General features: G+C 42.5%; 1 protein-coding gene across 2 annotated transcripts in view; it reads right to left on the bottom strand.

Moving 5' to 3' along the window:
• The window catches only part of STK39 (serine/threonine kinase 39), a 103,979-nt gene extending 91,744 nt beyond the window's left edge, over positions 1 to 12,235 (bottom strand). The window contains exon 1 of one of the 2 annotated variants that reach the window (XM_065670480.1): positions 11,975 to 12,235. In XM_065670480.1, the coding sequence (XP_065526552.1) occupies positions 11,975 to 12,095 (121 nt within the window). In that variant the 5' untranslated portion in view covers positions 12,096 to 12,235. The remainder of the gene's footprint in view (positions 1 to 11,974) is intronic. The other variant, XM_065670479.1, reaches the window with a different exon arrangement.
• Positions 12,236 to 13,805: the final 1,570 nt, after the last annotated feature.

Here is a 13,805-nt window from a genome sequence, read left to right as displayed (position 1 = left end):
AAGAATTTATTACAAACACTGAAATGGATTTTGTCTATCGTGTCATTCCTGTTCATCCTCACAATGTAGGTCAGATTTTCAGGTAATAAAGTAAACTTCTTTATTCGGACTTTTTCTTTCTTGAGTTACAGTTGTACCAAAACCTTGCAATCCAATTCACAGAACCAAAAGCTGTATGAAAGAATATCTGCGTAAAACTGAGACAGTTTCTTGCTGTCTTAGGTCTTGCTGTCTTGTGGTTAGGTCAAAGACTACATCAAGGACCTAACAGGTCTCACTTTTCTAATTTAACCTTTTTCTCAGCATCCATACAGTGCTACATAGCAGGAAAATAAATAAAAAAGAAAATTAAAAAAAGAAAAAAACTTTGAAGTACATGTAAGAGGTCTTAACAATTTCTGGCTTTACAGGGTTTTAGCAAATTAGGTGAATTTTACTCACATTTGGGGAGAATTTGTTCTTACAAGGTTAATGCAAAAGTGTCTTTTCCCACATTACTTAAGATGTACTTAAACATCTCTTCTTTCTTTCTTGAAAAAAAATAATAAAAATCATGGCCTTCAAATGATCTATTTGCAAAAAAGTAAAAAAAAAGAAAAAAAAAATATCCTCAGGGCTTCTGTAGAAGATAGGGTTTCTACAAGAAATCCAGGAGATCCTCCTCTACCTCATTAGCCCTCCAGAAAGCATTCCAGCAGGGGCGTTTCTTTTTCCCTTCACTGATCTGAAGAAGCATGAACACTTCACTCAGACACATGCACCACAAAAAGTAACTTTTGTTTCCTACATTCATTTGAAAAGCTGCTAAAATAAACTTCCTTATCAGTCAGCTGCACAACAAAAGAACATCAGGTAGCAACTCTCAATTTAAACCAAAGAAGATTATCCAGAAGAGAAAGGGAAATCTGACATCATTCTTCCCTTCAAAGTTTTGTATCCAAATTCATTGCTTCAAAGGTCTAGAGTTTTCTCCTAGCATGAACAGTCCACACAAGAGTTTCACAGAAAAATTTTAACAGTAATACTTTAAAAGGATCAACAACGTAATTTAGAAATACACATACCAGGATTCAATTCTTAAGGGCAAACTGTCCCATCAAACACAAGAAAAATTAAAAATTTCCAGAGAGAAGAAAAAAAAAACCAGAGGAATAACCGATATTTAGAGGGAAATTAGAGGGAAATCAAAAAAGAACACTAACAGGCACTTAGTTCTGTTCCCTTGCATTTTGTTTTGGAGCAAACAGAGCAGTTTTGAAGTGAATGCCCCCTCCTCGATCTTCCTCACAAAGCTTCTGTTTGCTTTGCAAAGTGGCTCTTGTGTGTGCAAAACAAACATCTTTTGGAGGAACCTGAAGTGGAAGTTCTTCCCCAGCAGAAAGGTGCTACCATCTCTGAAAGATGTAATGGTTCAGACCAGTTCTGGGTAGAGGACTGCCAACGTAGAGGCCTCAGCATTCACTCCCCTTATCTGCTTCCATTTCCCCAGAAACTTGTAGACCTAAACACAACTAAGATACTAATGAAATCGAGTGTTGAACCAATCTGTTGTCTGCAGATATTCTCCATATCTGTGTTTCTGTTAGCAGGGACACTTTTGTCAGCATTGTTTCCTAAATTTAAGATGCTCTTTGAAAGAGCAAAGCTTCAATGAAGTATTTTTTTTTTTGCTGTTTCACCCAAAGATACCACCAAAAATTGTTTCCAGCCATGGAATCACAGAACCACTTAGACTGAAAGTGTTCATTAGACACCATTTAGTCCAATCCCCCAGTTTCAAACAGGGTCGGCTAAAGCAGGTTGCCCAGACAGGTTTTGACTATCTCCACAGATGGAGACTCCAGAAACTCTCCAAGCAACCTGTTGGAGTGTTTGAGCACCCTCAGAGTTAAAGTCTTCTTGTGTTAAGACTGAGATTCATCAGATTTAATTTCTGTCTGCTGCCTCTTGTCCTGTCCCTGGGCCCTAATACGAAAAGTCTGCCTCCCTCTTCTTCATTCCCCTCCACCATGTAGTTACACATACTGGTAAGATCCCCCAGAGCCTTCTTTTCTCCAGACTGCGCAGTCCCAGCTCTCAGCCTCAAATGAAGTACATTCCAGTCCCTTAATCACCCCTGTGGCCACAGACCTGCTGAAGTTCTGCAGGCTCACGCCTGAAGTACAAAGCTGAGGAAAAACTCTGAGAGATTGCCTGCACAGGCTGTTTGTCCAAGCTGAGACACAACCAGCACGGCTAAGGTTTCTGTTGTTTCCCATCTCCTTCTTACCTGCCCATCCAAGCTTCATTCAAACGGAACTTTTCAGAACACCACAAAGAAAAGCCCTAGAGTAACATACTCTGAATAACACACACGAAGATACAGCTATTTTGAAATACAGCTGTCTACACAACAAGGATTTACCAGGGATGGGATGGGGGGGGGGGGGGGGGGGAATAAAAATACATTACCCTTTTTGTATTAAGGAAGAAAAAAGTTAACCCAGCACTTAATATGAATTCTAATCTAAACAGCAACAGCATCTTATCGTAACAAATACAGGCGTATGACACTGCCTCAAAAATAAAGCTTCTCCTTCAATGTTCACAGATGTAAGGAAACATCTTTCTCCAGCACTCTTCTAATACAGAATGAGTTCTTCCTAATAAAATACAAAATAAAAGCAAACCCCTTTTCTATCATACACTCTTTATCATACATATCTTTAAATACTTGATTATGTTACTTGGCCAGATATTTTTCCCTGTAAAACAAGCTCAATGATCTAATTTTTAGTTAAAAAATATTCAGAAAAGAAATAAGTATTGTGATTTCATTCCCCCTGTTGTTCCATCATCAATACAGAAACCATTACTCAATAGGCTTAAAAATCCTGATATCTCTAAGACAAAACTCACATTGGAAATGGTTCTGCATAGCTACACAATAACTTGATATATGGTATTCTCTGTGGACCAAAAGTTACCTTAGCAGGGTATCATCTGAGCTTCACACAATGCTGCTTAATCATAGAATGGTTAGGGTTGGAAAGGACCTCAAGATCATCTACTTCCAACCCCCCTGCCATAGGCAGGGACATTTCACACTAAACCATCCCACACAAGGCTCTGTCCAACCTGGCCTTGAACACTGCCAGGGATGGAGTACTCACAACCTCCCTGGGCAGCCCATTCCAGTGCCTCACCACCCTCACAGTAAAGAACTTCTTCCTTATATTCAATCTAAACTTACCCTGTTTAAGTTTTAACCCATTACCCCTTCTCCTATCACTACAGTCCCTAATGCAAAGTCCATCCCCAGCATCATTACAGGCCCCCTTCAGATACTGGAAGGCTGCTATGAGGTCCCCACGGGGTCTTCTCTTCTCCAGGCTGAACAGCCACAACTTCCTCAGCCTGTCTTCATTTGGGAGGTGCTCCAGTCCCCTGATCATCCTCGTGGTCCTCCTCCGGACTTGTTCCAACAGTTCCATGTCCTTCTTATGTTGAGGACACCAGAACTGCACACAAGGTGTGATGACTACACCAGGTGAGGTCCCACAAGAGCAGAGTAGAGGGGCAGGATCACCTCCTTCCACCTGCTGGTCACGCTCCTTTTGATGCAGCCCAGGATACGGCTGGCTTTCTGGGCTGCGAGCACACACTGAAGCCAGCTCATGTTCAGTTCTTCATTGACCAACACCCCCAAGTCCTTCTCTTCAGGGCTGCTCTGAACCACTTCTCCACACAACCTGTAGCTGTGCCTGGGAGTTAAGCTGTGCTTAACTCTACCTTATGCAAGCAGGATATATTGAAGATTTGCTATGCTGAACCAGATTTCCTACCCAAAAAAAGCTGTTAAAAGAGAATTACTGTTCTTTTCTGAAGTAGCACTATAAACAAATGCTGGTGTTGATTTAGGTGGCATATTTTATTGTTTCTCGTTTAGTTTGAAAGTAAACACTTGGAACAATTCTAATACCATGAATGCAGTATTTTCTAAGTCTTCCGGATGTCACCACATAGTGCATCATTCTCTTCTCAGAATGAAGAACAGCAATCTATGAAAACAAAGGCAGTATTGCTACTGCATTGTCATGAACATCTCTAATTAATACTGCAGTGTTGAGCTACAAAGCATCTCCAGCCAGTTCACCCCAGCAGAACATGCCTGCTAGAATTTGAGTCTATTGCGGCCACACACTACAAGCAAAAAAACTCACCCATTTCTTGTCCTCCTTCTCATGAAGCAATGGAAGAGTTGGAGCAATATAAATGCTATGATATTATTAAGTTTTCATCAGGTGATTCTAATCTAATTCTAATGGAGTTCCTAATATTAGCCTGAAGTGGTTCAGTGGCTGGAAACACAAGACACTAACAGCAATAAACTGCAAGTCCAGTCTCTGTAATAAAATGTCTTCAAAGCAAAGAAGTGAGAACAGAAAAGCAACTTTATAGCTGAACTGTGATCCTTTTGTGATGATTTTTGTCCATATTACTTGTACAGGACAGAAACCAACAAGTAAATACGCAATATTTTTCTGGTCTGTTAAATTAAGCATTTTTGTACCACCTCCCATGAAGCAGGTATACTTGGCATAGTCTGGTTACATCTGTAATAGTTATTTGTTCCTATTAAGAAAACCCTCAGACATTCAAAATTGATCTTGACCTTCAAGATCTTTTAAGTTCACACTACTTCTTACCGCATGACTAGGAACAATGAAAAGCTTCCAATTTTGAGGCTGCTTCTGCTGTTCATTTCTCTTTAAGTGTGTTAGCATTGCTCAGCTTAAAAGCTATGTAGCATCATCATTACATCAGCCTTATAGGACATCCTCAATTTTCACCTATATTTCACTACTAATCAGAGTACCTGAGGCCATTAGACATCTACAGGAATAATGAGGCTGATAAAATAATTCACAAACTGTTACTCGTAAAGACAAAGGATTAACAGAGACAGCTAACTTATCACACTGGAATTCCACCAAACTGCTGGGTAAACTCACATAACTAGTCAGACACTGGAAAAGGGTAAAGGACCAGAAGTATTAACTCCACCAATGACACAAACTTAATACTTCAGCTAACAAATGAAGAACACTGCTCAAATTTTTCACTGAGCTTACCTAGGGAACAAGCAGCAGGACTGTCACAAACAGCAGCCCTGGAAAATCACACCTGGGAATTGTGCAGAGGGACTCTAAAAACCCACCACCTCCATCAGCTTTATCAGCATCTCACCACTGCCCTGAAAACCTTCTACAAAACAGTCACCAGTCAGCTGAAGTCTACCTAAATGCCAGGAAGCATGCACAATTCTCCATGAAGATTAAGCTTCTGCCCCTTTACTGACATCCCCCAACTATCTATCTCTCCTGAAAGGCAGCCAACTCGCATAAAGTAACTGACTTGACAGCAGTTTCAGGAAAATTTAGGTTCCTTCTGCACTGTCAGGTACCACATGATTGCTTGTTTCTCCCTGTATATTCTCTCTTTTTTGTCTCAATACTACATTTTCTGTCCCAGTGCAAGGCAGATGGGTTTTTTTCTGTGTCTTTTTAGTCCAGGGCACCTAGTGCCACAGGCACATGTTAAACATCACAGGACGGTCCATTTTTGTGGAAAAAATGACTTTATCTGTAGCAACTGAACATGAGCCAGCAGTGTGCGCTTGCAGCCCAGAAAGCCAACCGTAACCTTGGCTGCATCAAAAGGAGCGTGACCTGGAGGTCGAAGGAGGTGATCCTGCCCCTCTACTCTGTTCTTGTGAGACCTCACCTGGAGTATTGTGTGCAGTTCTGGTGTCCTCAACATAAGAAGGACATGGAACTGCTGGAACAAGTCCAGAGGAGGGCCACGAGGATGATCAGGGGACTGGAGCACCTCCCAAATGAAGACAGGCTGAGGAAGTTGTGGCTGTTCAGCCTGGAGAAGAGAAGGCTGTGTGGAGACCTCATAGCAGCCTTCCAGTATCTGAAGGGGGCCTATGAGGATGCTGGGGAGGGAACTCTTCATTAGGGACTGTAGTGATAGGAGAAGGGGTAATGGGTTAAAACTTAAACAGGAGAAGTTTAGATTGAATATAAGGAAGAAGTTCTTTACTGTGAGGGTGGTGAGGCACTGGAATGGGCTGCCCAGGGAAGTTCTGAATGCTCCATCCCTGGCAGTGTTCAAGGCCAGGTTGGACAGAGCCTTGTGTGGGATGGTTTAGTGTGAGGTGTCCCTGCCCATGGCAGGGGGGTTGAAACTAGATTATCTTAAGGTCCTTTCCAACCCTAATTATTCTATGATTCTAAAAACTTAGATGGGGGAGAGAGAAAGCATAGGGACAGGTGGGCCAAGCATAAAGGAGGTAGGCAGGTTCCAGGAACAGGAAAGCTTAGCATACTTTCTGTAAATTATCATTACATAGCGCCAGCCAACTGCCTGATGTGTTGGTTACATACTCCTTTACCCTTCCAGTTACCTTAAAACAAGCTTTATTTGCTGGTTACTTGCAATTGCAGGAAACCCAAAGCAAATTACACTTAATTTATATTTTTATTTATTCAGGTTCTTGTCAGGAAGAAGATTAATTTTATTTCACAAGCCTCCAATTGCATGAATTGTAATTTTTTTTATTATACAACAACGTTTTATCAGTGAATGGCTTACAAAGCCTAACTCTGGTAACTGAATTAAAAGCCACTCCTTATTAAAATACTAGAAAAGGACTTAACATTTCCAGTTTCTTCAAATGGTCATTAGCTGACAGAAATCTTGACCAATTATTTCCCAAATTGGAAGATTTTAATTTACAAAATAATAAACTCTTCCTGTCGAGCTACAGTTGCAGTAAGTTCCAATTAATGTTATGAAATCTGTATTTAATAACCACATGTACAAAATGCTTAGACTGCTGTGGTAACTTTTAAGATTTGTTGGTAAGGAACAGAATTTGCTTCAGAGCAGGATTAAGGCAGGCACATCTTTCTGTTTTACACAAAGTTTTAGAATAAAGATCTTAGGCAGCACTAAGTATTACTTAGCAAATTATGCAGCTTCTTATGCAAGAATTACAGGGGTTTGGGAAAGAAATCTCTGCAAGAACAAATGTCAAAGTTTATCATTGCTTTAGTTGCTACAGTGTGGTATTTCACTGAGCACGGACCGATCTAATTTGCAACATATACATAAAAACTTCTGTAAAAGAAAGTCCCTCAACCGTTTTTTACACTTAAAAAGAAGGAAAAAAAAAAAAAAAACAAAAAAAAAAATCTGATGAAGTAGAGGGGTAAGAAATTTTCGAAAGCATGAATTAGAAGTGAGCGTCTGATTAATAGAACACAGAACTGTAATGCTACCTCTAACTGTAGAGGGGTTTTTCAAAACAGCATACACCAACTTGAACAACAGTTCTGAGCATCATAATCAGGGATCTCTCTAGAGAGTCAAAGATCTCTGATAACAACAAATATAGGAGAGTCTACTCTGTCAGACAAGCAACCATTAGCAATACACACGCTGCAGGGAAGCGGAAAAAAACAGTAAATAACATCCCATAGAAAAGCCAACAGAGACCCCAGAGCCATTAAACTGAGTGTCTCACATTCTGCTTACAACAAGAACTACAAAAAACTGCAAAACTGTCTCAAATGGTAACTTGTTCTACTTAAAATCCCAACACATCTGACCGAGCAACACTGCGCCTTATGAGGCAACAAACCACAAGGCATTTTTTTAGCTCAAATTTAGAAAGGCAAAACTATACGAAAACCTCATTTCAACTAAGGTAGCTTTTTTAATGAGTTTCAGCCAATATAGATAATCCATCACGTAGAAGTAACCATCTATTTTCCAACCAATTGTGGCTGTTTTCTAGCAAAATTAATTTTTCACGTCAGTTGCAGCAGGAGAGAAAATTGCATAATGAAAGCTAGCACCCAGCCTAATCACGAGATAACCCACTGCTTCTCCAGAACAGAATCTTCCTTCCACAATTATCAAGGCAGGCTGACAAACAGTAAGTTACATCCAGCAGAAGAACACCAACTCCAAAGTAGCTTTCCAGAAACAAGGCAAAGCCACTTTTTCATATCCATTTAAGAAACCTTTGTCAAAACAAAAAAAAAAGAAAACCCAACAAACAAAATAATGCTGCTTTATCTCATCCATATGATTTAGGGCTCATTACAATTTGAAAGGTACAAATAAATTTAACACTATCCAGTTTTCAGGTTTTTACATTGATTACCGATCAAGCATTTGTTCTGTTAATATTTATATTGTTTCTGAGGAGGAGAAAACCTCACATATGTAAGTGACATAAATTCAGAAAAATCTGTATCAGTTATGTTATTCAGAACACTTGGTTACAAACCCAGCCTGAATGAGAAAATATCTCACAATAATGCTTTTATTAGAGGTTTTTTAGCTAAGTTATATCCAGCATATTAAAAAAATAAAAAAGAGCACATACCTTAAAATTCACTGCAGATTTTAACTTAATGCATTAAAATCATAGAAAGAGATCTCCCAGGTCTTCACTAAATTAAACCTGTTTCTCCCTTAAGCGCAATTACAGTAACTCCTAGCAGAGGGTTCCTTTGGCTCCTGTTCTAACAGTTACAAAACCCTTCTAACTCTCAAATGGGTTGGTGTATGGACGACTTTTATCAATCTGAACTAATATAAGGATTTCTTCTTTTCTTAACTCTTTGCCCTATGGATTTACGGATAGCAATCAGAACGGCTTATTTCTGCTCCAGAAAATATTTGTATATAGGAATTAACAGGAAGAGCCTCTTCCTCACATCACATCCCTCAATCATGCAGCAGGTCAAATAGGGAACCTGATCCGACAGGAAACTGACCCAGCACAAGAACTAGTTCTCTGTCAGATTACGTGATCCTTTCAACAGCTGCCTGTTAGAGCAGATTAAATGGATCATGAAACCACACACCAAGAGTTCATAAAGAGCTGGCTAGCCACCTCAAAAATAAAACAAAGTTGGAATAACATTTCAGACAAAACACTCTTTAAAGGCAGCTAACAGACACTTGAATGTCTCAAACATCACAGAGGAAGCAACACACAGAAAAGGCAAAAAAGCTGTATCATTTGAAACGTATATCATGTGGCCTTGGTTTTCAAAACAGCATTTGGCTGACACAGATGAACAGTAAGGAAAGTTCACAGTTCTCACAGAGCAAAAAAACAGAACTTCTCCAACCTGCTAAATCCACAGGATGGACACAGCCCAAAGATCAACAAACTCTGACTTTCTGATCTACACCAAAACTTTTAAATTACCCCTAAATGGGCTGTTGAGTAATCCTGTTTGTGTGTTCTAGCTACCACACAATATAAAGCCTATGCTGTTGGGAAGCGTGCTAAACTATCCTGGTGTACCTAACCCTGCATACCTTTCCTCCTGCAAAGCCCATAAAGGTGCTTCAATATGTTATTTTTCTCATTTAATTGGCAAAGGGCTGTTGTAACTGAACTCATCCCTGAAGACACTACCCAGGGAGAGGTATGTAGTGCTTTCCTGAAGTGAATGGCTCTATTTCAGCAAGTGGTAACTACTCATGTTCACAATTAAATTAACACTGAGGCGGCCAATGCAGAGGGATATAGACTGCTGGTGAACCAAGTTCAGGCTGTATTTTCTCCCCTCCCTAGGTATAAAAAAGATGCTGTAAAAGTCCCTCGCTAGTTTCATTAAAAACAACAAAACAATAGAATTCACCCAACATATCCAAAACTATATCTACATTTGGTGAAATGCATATATTTTATTAGGGAGGAAGTGGGGTTGGCTATGTGTTTTGGATTTTACTATTTGTAATAGTACTGAGACTAAATTTAATCTCATCATGGGTCTCCTATAAGTTAAGACAACAAATACAAGGTGTTAGTGAAAAGAGATGTAATTGACTAAGATTTGTAAGTCAGGTGGTACAGAACAAATCTCAGTGAGTTTGAAAGTCAGGTAAACAACCTAACCTTAGTGAAAGTTTGACTTAAGTCAGCGAAATTAGCTACGTCCAAGGATCTGGTTCAAAATAACCTCACCTCACCAGGCATTCAACTTTAAGTTAAAGAAATAATATCAACATTTAACAGCATCAGTAGGTAACTAGCAATGAAGTTTCACTACAGATAGGTATTTGCTATGCCAATTTCACATCCACCTGTGCAACGGCTGTATGCGGATACACAAAAATTTAGAAATACATTTTACTTATCAAAAGATGCAAATTTTTAAGTGGAAAGAAAGTGGAACGGTTTTCTAAACTACACTCTCACACAGGCATTCTACAGGTACTGACTTTAACAGAAAATAACTAGTATTTAAGTAACTCCTACGACTCATGTCACACCCTAGACAAGGATTAATCCAACACCTTTAAGACCTTTTTTACCTTAGAAGAAGGATTTACCCCTCAGCAAAGATGTATCTTAGGCTAGCAGAATCACTTCCACTTGGATAATTTAGATCCATTCTCTGAACCAAGTAAAACAAAGTTCTCCGGCCTAAAAACCCATGCCCATGCAGTGCCTTCGCTGGCAGCACTTGCTGTACGCTGAGCACCAGGCTTGGTCCAAGCCAGCCTTCTCAAAGGACATGAACACCTGAACCCTCATCCCTCCTTCGTCCCTTTTCAGAGCCTAACAAGTGCAAACAGAAACACAAAGGCACCATCTGGGTCCAAAGAAAGTCATCCCATTTTAAGGAAAAAGTACTTTTCTCAACTGTTTTGTTTCTGCCTGTGGAAAATAAAAAGCTTAATGACACAGCTGAGTACACACAACTTTCAATCCAGATCAGTAACATCTCCTTCTGGTTGTCGTCTGCCTGACAACAACTAGCAGTTGGTGCGCAACACTGAGACTAACCAACAGCATCAGCAGGCAAGACTCCTGGATTTTTTTCATTTAAATAGCCTCATCCATAAGGAATAGCAATCAGAGTCTTAGAGACGGCCTTTGACATTTGCAGCATTTGCTAGAGATGTAAAATGTTACATACAAACAGAAGCAAGTTTTCCCAAAGAAGTTCATTAGCAACAAGCAACATCGAGGTCAGGATATGAAAAACTTTCCATCGCACATGCTGTTAACAACAGTCATCTTTGCACACTGTAAAACTCAAAATTGCTCAATCCAAATGAAGTGGATAGAGGCTGAACACATCTGATCTGCACTAGCTGGACACATGAGCAAAGCACTGAAGCACACTACCAGAAAACACCCTGCCTGCAAGGACTTGGGGAAGGCCAACAGGTTAAACCTCACCCATGGCAAAAGCAGGCTGGCTTGGGTGGAAGGAAGCTGAAACCTCTCTCTGTCCTATGTGCCACTGGGTACAGGCAGCTGGGCCAAGAGGCATCAGATTAAACATTGAGGGGAAAAAAGTGTTCAAATATATAGATACATATATACATACACATGAAAAATGAAAGGAAGTCACCACGCCAGCAGCAGACATAGGGGTGAGATCCACCTCCCCCATAAAGCCACGGGAAAAATGCAGAGTAATCCGAGCGGATGCGTGCACACGTGTGCATCCACAGACCGACACATGCACACACACAAAGCACAGAGAGCGCATCTGCGGAGTTGCCGGGGTCCCATTGCGAGCCAGCAGGTCAGTGCTGAGGCACCACCGGTGCGGCGGGTGACGATGCACCACACGACGAGGCGGCAGCACCACCGACACCCTGCACCGGGCCGCACCGGGCGGGGCGCGGCGGGTTCTAGAAGGAGCCGCCGCCCCCCGGGGCCGCGCCGCGCCGCCCGCCCGCTACCGGGCGGATAAAGTTTGCAGCAGCCGGCGGCGGCGCCACTGCAGTGCCGGGCGCGTCCGCCGCAGTGAGCGAGCCCAGCCTGCGGGAAGATGAGCGCCGGTAGGCCCGGGGCCGGCGAAGCGGCCGCTACAGCATCCCCTGCCTCCGCCCCACAGCACCCCCGCCGCACTCCCCGATCTCCCGCTCCACTGACCGATAACCTCCTGCAGCTCGTAGGCGTCCCTGCAGATGGGCCAGCCGACGGCCGGGGCGGCTGGCGTTGGCGCCGGCTGGGGCTGCTGGATGTGGACCGGTGACTCGCTCTGCTCCGCCATGATGCTGGAGCGCACAAGCACCCGGCGACCTTCTTCAAACTTCCCTTCCAGCAACACCTTTCGGCCGCGCTGCCTCCCCGCGCAGCCGGCTGCCCGGCGGAGGGAGGAGGCAGGGCACCGAGGGGGAGGAGGCAGAGGCGGGCGCCGCCGCCGGCCCCGGCCGCTCGCCCCGCGCCGCCGAGGGGAGAGCGAGAGCGGCGCTCGGGTCCCGGGGCCCCCGGCTCATGTCAGCGCCGCGGTGGTCGCTCTGTTCATGTGCCCCTACCTGAGGGAGAAGCGCGGGCGCTCCGACGGGGGGGGACTCGCTGACTCCGGCGGCTTCCCCAGCCATCGTCTTTCCCCTCTCATCCCGCAGCTCGGCAGCTGGAAGCGCTGCGGCGGCTTGCGAGGGGTGGCGGGCCGAGCCCGGGGGGCAGAACCCTGTGCGGCCCTCTGAGCCCGGCCGGTGCTGAGAGCGGGACAGGGCTTGAGGGAAGCCACATCTGCTGGCGGGGATGCCGAGAAGTTACCTGTTAGGCCGGTAACATAAACACATGGGCATCTCTGGAGCATAGCTCTCAAGTGTTACTGCCACGAGCACTGCTGCTGCGAGGTGGCTTGTATTTAAATTTAAGGACTTAAGAAAAGCATTTGCTGTCATCAGTGATGAGGGCTGCGGTTCTGCAAAGCGGTTAAGTTGCCATTTGACCTGAGTGGTCTGTTCAAGGAAGGGGTCGCAGAGGCGCACCATGTCACCTCAGTGCTGACACTGCCCCAGCTCACACCACCCAGAGGGACTGCACACTGAGTAATGTCCTCCTTGGCTCAGCAGAGAGAGACAAGCAGTTTAAGCTCAAGACAAGAATCAGAATTGTTAAACTTACCTACTGCTTCCTATTGTACAAGAAAAGAGGAAAGTAAAAAAGTTAGATGAAACTGCTGTTAGTACAGGTATTTGCTATTTTCTCCCTATTAGTAGTGTCAGTGTTTGTATAGTATCAACAGGATTTTACTTACTAGGAAAAAAATCAGAAAATAGCTGTTCGTGCAGTCTAAAGTCTCACTCATACTTTGTTTTATATTTGAAGATGTATGCAAATCTGGAAGAGTGAGAAGAAAATACTTCAATACATTTTAGAATCTTCTTACTACAGCAGGAATTTAAGGTAATTAGAACTAATAATGAAGATACAGGGAACAGGAAATCTTCAAAAGTCAGCACTGATTAAAAGCAGAACTGGATCTCATAAATTGTTAGGAACTCTGAAAAAGTGTGATTTAAAGTCACAACAAGAAACACATAACACAGCTTCTTAGATACTTCATTCAGTCTAATGAAGTTCAGGATACCCCTCTTTTGCTAACGAAACTATTTTTGTGTAGTTTATTCAGTGACGACTTTCAGTTAATGGAAGGCTATTCCAAAATGGAAAGCAAGTTAATTCTGGTTTTCTGTGTTTGTAAGAAAGCTGGATGCAGCATAAGCTCACCACCGCTGACTGCTTAACATTTCATCAAAAGGTGTATCAGCAACTTGAAGATATGGAATCATTTGTGCACTGAACTTCCATTTTCTCACAAGCAACAGATAAGCTCATTATAGAGGCTCCTAGTAGTAGAAAAAAACCTTGCACATTTTTGTGCTAAAGTAATGATTCAGCTCAGTCTCATTTTTAAAAGCTAGGTAATTAAAATAATTTCATGTATACACATTAGGAGTTGCCTGCCACA

The sequence above is a fragment of the Lathamus discolor genome, chromosome 3 (assembly GCF_037157495.1).
Source record: "Lathamus discolor isolate bLatDis1 chromosome 3, bLatDis1.hap1, whole genome shotgun sequence".
Lineage (NCBI taxonomy): Eukaryota > Metazoa > Chordata > Aves > Psittaciformes > Psittacidae > Lathamus > Lathamus discolor.
This window is presented reverse-complemented; position numbering and strand designations above follow the sequence as displayed.